The sequence below is a fragment of the Meleagris gallopavo genome, chromosome 27 (assembly GCF_000146605.3).
Source record: "Meleagris gallopavo isolate NT-WF06-2002-E0010 breed Aviagen turkey brand Nicholas breeding stock chromosome 27, Turkey_5.1, whole genome shotgun sequence".
Lineage (NCBI taxonomy): Eukaryota > Metazoa > Chordata > Aves > Galliformes > Phasianidae > Meleagris > Meleagris gallopavo.
In genome coordinates, this window is record NC_015037.2 from 899,183 (window position 1) to 906,751 (window position 7,569).

The window sequence follows — 7,569 nt, forward strand, 5'->3', positions numbered from 1 at the left end:
GTGGCAGCGAAGATCAACGCGATGTTAATGGCCAAAGGGAAGCTGAAGCCGGCGCCCAACGCGGCGGATAAGGTGGGAGAGGGGCGGGGGGAGCCCCGGGCGGGGTTGGGGCGATCTGCTGTTTTCTCAAATAGCTTTCAGAAATACGTGGGAAAGGTGGAGTGAGGTGTAACGAAACAACGGGGGAGGTTATTTATGTTTTCAGGCTGATAGAGTGGCACAGCTGCGTGTTCTGAGAGTTCCGCATTTGAGGCGGTCTGAAAACAAGCGGCGGTTTTCTCATTGCAGTTATTTGTAGGTAACATGAAAGGACACCAAATGTGCCCCACATTGCAGTCACCAGAGATGGTTCTCTGCTCTCTGTGTATGGAAAGCACTTCTTGCTGCCTTCTGAACGTGAGGTGCAGCAGAGAGCGCTCCTCTGGGAGCACAGCACTGGTCAGGAATGGCAGTCCAAGTGAACGACGCTGTGCTTTCCATTGGCGCAGTGTTGTTGCTTATCTCTATGTCTATTTCTCCTTTTGCAGAGCTCCATAACTAATTATTACATCAAAATCTCCTGAAAGTCAACCTAATAATGTTTGTCACTTGATTTTTAAGCTGTGCAGCACTAAATGATTAAGTGGTAGTTTTAAAGCACTTTCTGTGAATAATTTTATGGATTTGAGGGTTCAACAGATGTAACAGGAAGTTAAAAAGGCTGCTCACCCAACCTGGGCCTGTAGGCTCTGTTTGCTTATTACTCAGTTTTCCAACCACCGGTCTTTGCAACAATTGTTTTTGAAGCTGCAGGCTCTGGGGAAAGGCCCGGCTACAAATAAAAGCAAAGATGACCTCGTGGTGGCAGAGGTGGAAATCAACGATGTGCCCCTCACATGCAGAAACCTCCTGACGAGGGGGCAGACCCAGGATGAGGTACGTTCAGGAGTTACATCTGCATTCTTTGGCTTGGCAGCTTGAGGTCTGCCTCTTTGTGAGGTTAAAAGAGTTTGTAGCAAAGTATGTTCAGCTTTCTGTTACGAAAACAATGCTTTCTAAGGTGCTTTGTTCAGTGGTTGGTTGGTTTGTTCAATAATACAGCTTGTGATGAGGTAAGGCAGCACAGCCAGTGTTCTTTAGCAGCACTATTTGTTCTCTTACTACCTTCATAACATTTTCTGGTCTCTTTATGAGACAACTTAACCACTTTGAAGCTGTGTGTGTTCTGTTTGTTATCACTAAACTTCTCTCTGTTTTCTTAATTGCTTGCAGATAAGTCGACTGAGTGGAGCTGCTGTCTCTACTCGAGGGCGGTTCATGACTGCAGAGGAGAAAGCAAAAGTGGGACCTGGGTTTGTATTTCTGCTTTCTTTGTAGTTGGGTGTTTAAGTGCCGAGGTTCTCACTCTGTTATGTCATGGGATATTTGATGTTTTCTTCCTAGAGATCGCCCTTTGTATCTTCATGTCCAGGGTCAGACAAGGGAGCTGGTTGACAGTAAGTGTGCCAAGCATTCACTTCTAATTCTCATTATTTGCAGGGTGTTCAGACAGTCTTGTAGTACTGATGGGTTTTGTTGTGACTGATCGGGATTTGTGCTGTAAATAATCTGTGTTGATAAGTGTAATGCAAAGGCACCGGTGCTTCAGTGTAAAGCTTATGGATCCTGAAGGGAGTAGACAGAGGGAAGTTAACAGTCATCAGTTTAATGGGGAGCTGCTCGTATTTCTGGGGGTGGCTGACCACTGAGATGTCCACTAACCCCCTTCAGATCCATGGCCATATACTTAACAGCAGAAAGTAACTCATCACATATCAGGATACAGCAACAGAGCAGTTTCTCACAAGGAAGTTCCTTCTCCACGCAGAAGCTAAAGGCATTTTGCTCGTGTTCCCAAGCTAACCATAGAGCTGCCCACGTGTATTTACCTCCTACGGCCAGCAGGCAGTTTTTCTTACCTTGCTCATTCATGCAGATGTGAATTCTGTGCAGGGTTAAGAGTGTTTTTATCACGTTTTCTCCACAATTGGGCATGAGGACATCTCTTATATGCTGGCATGGTGAACTGCATCTGTTGTGTTTACCAAAAGATCAATATTTGTGTGGCTATCCTATCAGCACAAATTATTTTGTGGGGAGCACTGGGGGCTGTTGGTAACTTCCCACTGCTGAAATATAAATGGATTTCATATCCTGTCAACTAGGAGCTGTTAATCGTATTAAAGAGATAATTACTAACGGAGTAGTGAAGGCTGCCACAGGTTCTAGTCCAACATTCAATGGAGCTACAGTGACTGTGTACCACCAGCCAGCCCCCATCGCTCAGATGTCTCCAGCAGTTGGTCAGAAACCTCCATTCCAGTCAGGGGTGAGTGATTGGTTTGTGACTTTCATTTGTTAATTACAAAGTATGCGTGTCATGTGCTATTTATTGAGAGAAATAAACACTTACATAGCTGTGGTGAGAACTGGAGGACTAATCAGACTGAGTCTGAAGAGTGAGGCTCAGGTGACAGTGATCTCCTAGAAGAAAAGGGGTGGAGAGAGCAGTCCTGTGCAGAGGAAAGCAAAGGGCCCACTGTGCCATCCAACACTGAACGTTCTGACTGTCATAGAAAGATGATTTCTGGCCTCTAGCGAAACGAACATCCTAATTGTAAGAGTGAAACAATGAGCTTTTACTTTTACATTTACAGATGCATTACGTTCAGGACAAATTATTTGTTGGTCTGGAACACGCTGTACCTACCTTTAATGTGAAGGAGAAGGTGGAAGGGCCTGGTTGCTCCTATTTGCAGCATATTCAGATTGAAACAGGTGCCAAAGTCTTTCTTCGTGGAAAAGGCTCGGGCTGCATAGAACCAGCATCAGGCAGAGAAGCTTTTGAACCCATGTACATCTACATCAGGTATGACGAGGCTCCTTAAAACACAAACATCTGACAGCAGGTTGCTGCCCAGGTCAGTACAAATGTTTGTGCTTATGAATTTTTCTGTTTGTTTTCAGTCACCCAAAGCCAGAAGGTTTGGCAGCTGCTAAAAAGCTGTGTGAAAATCTGTTGCAAACTGTGAGTAGCTCTTACAAATTTATCTCGCTTGAGCTTTAAACGATGTCCAGAGGCACCCAGTCTCTTTCTCCTAAAGAGATTGTTATGTTTGGCACCAAAAGAATGTTCATGATCTCTCACACATCCAAAATTCATTTCTCAGTCTTTTTAACTTGAATGCAACAAAGCAGAGTCTTCAAAAGAGAGTAAAATCCTGTCAGACAGAGCCTTTCTGTAGCCCATATCCAAGTACAAATATTAACAAATATGCCTGGGAGCTTTTAGGTGCTTTAAGTGTTTTGTTTTTAACAAAGTAACTCCCTTGCCGTGCTGTGTATCCCGTGAAAGGTGTTCCTGTATTTTACACAACTCTGTGACTCAGACCAGCAGGATTAGTGGTTCATTCCTCAGGGTTTTGATAAGTTTTGCTTCGAATTCCTGGTTTTTTTTCAGTTTTCATGTTTGGATTCTTGCTATGCCTTTGTGTGCAGCGTGTTCTGTAGCTGAAGTTCCCTTATGGCTTTATGAGGATGAATAGTTAGCTGCCCTTCCCCTGCTAGAGAGCAGTGCAGGAAACATGCTTACTTTCTCACCTTTGAACATCCTTTGCAGGTTCATGCTGAATACTCTCGGTTTGTGAATCAGATAACTACAGCTGTACCTTTAGCAGGTAATGTTGGCAATACTGAAACCTTTGGTGCTGTGTTTTGTGGAGCTCAGTTTGGTGGAATGCCTTTATTGGTGGGAGTCTTTGTGTTTTGCTCCTTGTGTCGAAGAGCAGTCGTGTTTCTTTCACACTTGGTAGTTAATTCACTATTTTTGTGATGCTTGGCTGCATTAATGATGAACCTTTTTTCCTCCTCTTCTCTTTCCAGGCTTTGCACAGCCTGCTGCTATGAATAGTGTTCCTTCTCAGCCATCATATTACCCTTCCAATGGATATCAGTCTGGTTATCCTGTCGTTCCCCCTCCTCAGCAACCAGTTCAGCCTCCATATGGTGTACCAGGCATAGTTCCACCTGCAGTGCCCATGGCACCAGGGGTCCTAACGACACTACCTACAGGAGTTCCACCTGTGCCAACACAGTATCCAATATCTCAAGTACAGCCTCCAGCCAGCACTGGGCAGGTACTGCTAAGATGAAGAATTTGCCTTATAGCTGTCAACTTCCTCAGCTGTTTCTTTGCTAACAGTAACATACTTGAAGTACTTCAGATGGAGAACTGTTTAGGGCACACAAAGGCAATTTCTGGGGTTGCTGATTTGATGCTTTTGGCCAAGCATCTTATTTATTTGTATGACAGTTTCAGGCTGCATTTCTTTTCATATTGTACCCTGCTAACATGAGGGGTGCTTGCAGGGAGGTGTCACCCATTCACAAAAAACATCACTGTAGGCACTGTGGGGGCAGGGAGTCTGAACTACAGACAGTGATTACTTAGAGCTGGGAGCATTCTGCAATTCAGGTACTTGTCTTTTAAATTATGCGTTTCCTTTTCACCTCTCAGATTCTGCAAAGAGAAACCGGTTGTGTTTTCTGATCTTCTGTGTGAAACTGTACATGGAATTAAGTTGATAATATCCATATGAAGCATTATCTTCTTTGTTTTTAATTTCTGCGTGCCAGAGTCCACTGAGTGCTCCTTTCCTTCCTGCTGCTGCCCCGGTCAAAACAACCCTGCCAGCTGGTACACAGCCACAAGTCCAACCCCATCCCCAGGGCCAAAAGAGGCGCTTCACCGAGGAACTGCCCGATGAGAGGGAGTCAGGACTGCTGGGATATCAGGTGGAATAAAATCAGCAATTTTACTTCATTCAACAAAATGGAACTTGGCTGGAGAGAGGGATGGTTATTAGCACAGTCTATTTGAGAAAATTCAGACAGGCCCTTTGGCAGGCAGCAGTGATGGTTGCAAAACATCGAGACCACGCTTCCATTTCTTTGAGCTGATGCATTGACAGCTTGCTTTCCATGCCTGTGTTCTTTCGTGAAGAGCAGCAGTGCATTCAGGTCAAAGAGATGGCAACAGCGTGTGCCTGGTTAGTTGAAAGCGAGATGATTTGTTATTGTTTTTTTTTTATCCCTATTTGCTTTATTGTGGGTCTTTTGGATGGGCTTCTTTAGAGGGAGGGAAAGTGGTTATAACGTCCGTGTTTTCCCATTTCCCTTTCTTGCAGGCAGCACTTGGGAGGATTTCTAGAAGCCTAGTTTTGAGAGTGGTTGTTTATTCATCTTAGACAGCAAAAGTTACTGAGTTTGTTATACATAACTTTGAGCTTTTCATCAGGCTTCTGTGTGAGAAAATGCAGGTTCTGCAAATGCTCATAGGCAGAACCCATTAATAAAAGCTTGGTCTAGAGAAAATACAGATCTGCTTAAGCATCAGATCTTATTAATATACATCAAGCAGTTTACTGTGGCATGAGGCCTCTAAGTATTCAGAATTAGCTGATTGAGGAGGTAATGAGTCAATCCAGGAATAAACAGCTATCATCACTGTCCTGGAGTACTGGGATGGTGGACTGGGTGCTGAAGTGACTTCTACAGTGCTGTCAGGAATGTTTTTTTTACAACTTTACCCTCAGTATTTTTAGGGAGGAAAAAAAAAAAAAAGCATTTTATTGAACAGTGGTGATTAGTGGCTGCTCCTAATAGTTGGCAATATACTCTGAAAAGTTGGGTTTCCTATCAGTATCATTAAGGAGCTGTAGCTTGTGTTGTAGTTGTAGATTTGCTAATGCCGTGTGTTTTTCTGCTCATAGCATGGACCCATTCATATGACTAATTTAGGTACAGGCTTCTCCAGTCAGAGTGAAATCGATGGAGCCGGGTCGAAGTCAGCAAGTTCCTCAGGAAAGGAGAGAGAGAGGGACAGGTATGGAACGAACCCTGTGTTGTATTTGCTGTTACCTTTGTTCATTTTCATCCTTTTTAAGTGGCAAGGACTGCGTTGTGAATTTGGCTGCTGTTATCTGTGTGCTGGCTCTTAAAAATAAATAGAAGGTAATGAAGGTTTGCTTTTGTTTGAGCAGGCAGTTGATGCCTCCACCAGCTTTTCCTGTCACTGGGATGAAATCAGAATCTGAAGAAAGAAACGGTGTGGGGTCTTTACCAGGCAGCCATGGTGAGTGCAATGAGTAGAACCTGTTTGTCAGTCGAGTTTGCAATGGTCTTAATGCTCATGTAGGCTGGTGATTGTTTTTTGTGTCCTTTTTACTGCATTCAGTAAAAGGGAGGTCATTGCTCAGTGATTTTAGAACAGATTGTACACGTGATGCTTTAATAAATACCTCTGTGAATGATGAGGGCGTGATGAAGGCAGAAGGGCTGAGCTTTGACCCACAGTCAGCACAGAATCTCATGGGATTGCTCTGTAACAGATGTCATGTGGCTTTACGTTGTGTACAGCTACCTCTAGGAGCACTGAGGAGTTTCAGTGGCAGTTATGGTTCAGGTGTGTATTTACAGACACGAGTTCTGTCAACCCTGTCTGCAAACAGAAGCGTTGTTAGATTTCATCCTCTCGTAGGGCTGTCACACATCGGGTGTTTGCAGCTTGGTAAAACATGGGATCACTTTAACTCTCCTGGTAGTTTAGTGCCTTCCATACCAGGTCTGCAGGTACATCATGTTAGTTTGTCTAACCTTAGTTTTTCTGCAGTATTGCTCCCAGAGATTGTTCTTCTGCTAGCTTTCTTTTGAGCAAAAATTCTACTTTTCTTTACGTATTGATCTCTAAAACGGTGCGATTGCCATCGCTTTGACCCATTTGCTAACTTTACCTTTCTTGTGTGTTTCTTTCTTCTTTCTCTGTTCTCTTACATGGTTCTGATGGATCACATGTGCTGTTGCTGCTGCTGTTTCGTGTGGCCTTCGACCTTGGATGACCATTGGCCTTGTGACCTCAAAATGGTGTCCAACTAACGATTTACAATTAACATCTTTTTTTATTAACTTGTTTTGGGGCATTTTATCTCTCTCTATTTTTATTTTTCCTTCTTGGGGGCTGGGGGGATTGTTCTATTTTCCCCCCCTGCCTAGATCATCAAGCAAAGAAGATGAAAACATCCGAGAAGGGCTTTGGATTGGTGGCATATGCTGGAGATTCATCAGATGAAGAGGAGGAACACGGTGGCCATAAAAATGCAAGTACTTTTTCACAGGGGTGGAGTTTGGGATACCAGTATCCTTCCTCACAACAGCGAGCCAAACAACAGATGCCATTTTGGATGGCACCGTAAAAGCTACAGAACTGTCTTCATTCATCTCTTATTTTTTTTTTTCCTCTAGCAATAATGCATGTATATTACAAAAAGAACTTTGCAAATATGCATTGTTTTTACATTTGCAGAAGCTAAAGGTTTCAGTATTCCGCCTTGAAAGGGCTCCATTATTTTTAAACTCTTTATTTCTGCAGTGAATTTGTCATCTATGAAAACCATTTGAAATAGCATTTGGACAGGGCCGGTCCCTCACGGCGTGGGGGAGGTTCTGGAAAGAGAAACCTGGCGCTCTGTTTTCCATTTTTCCAGGGTAACTTAA

General features: G+C 43.7%; 1 protein-coding gene and 1 non-coding gene across 2 annotated transcripts in view; both read left to right on the forward strand.

Moving 5' to 3' along the window:
- Positions 1–7,569, forward strand: part of KHDC4 (KH domain containing 4, pre-mRNA splicing factor) — an 8,008-nt gene extending 439 nt beyond the window's left edge. The window contains exons 2-14 of the mRNA XM_019623091.1: positions 5–72; positions 787–915; positions 1,252–1,331; positions 1,423–1,475; positions 2,184–2,347; positions 2,676–2,887; positions 2,986–3,046; positions 3,638–3,695; positions 3,901–4,154; positions 4,654–4,812; positions 5,790–5,902; positions 6,060–6,151; positions 7,069–7,569. Coding sequence (XP_019478636.1) covers positions 5–72; positions 787–915; positions 1,252–1,331; positions 1,423–1,475; positions 2,184–2,347; positions 2,676–2,887; positions 2,986–3,046; positions 3,638–3,695; positions 3,901–4,154; positions 4,654–4,812; positions 5,790–5,902; positions 6,060–6,151; positions 7,069–7,268 — 1,643 coding nt within the window. The 3' untranslated portion in view covers positions 7,269–7,569. The remainder of the gene's footprint in view (positions 1–4; positions 73–786; positions 916–1,251; positions 1,332–1,422; positions 1,476–2,183; positions 2,348–2,675; positions 2,888–2,985; positions 3,047–3,637; positions 3,696–3,900; positions 4,155–4,653; positions 4,813–5,789; positions 5,903–6,059; positions 6,152–7,068) is intronic.
- On the forward strand, positions 2,447–2,575 carry LOC116217465. The gene has a single exon (XR_004162053.1).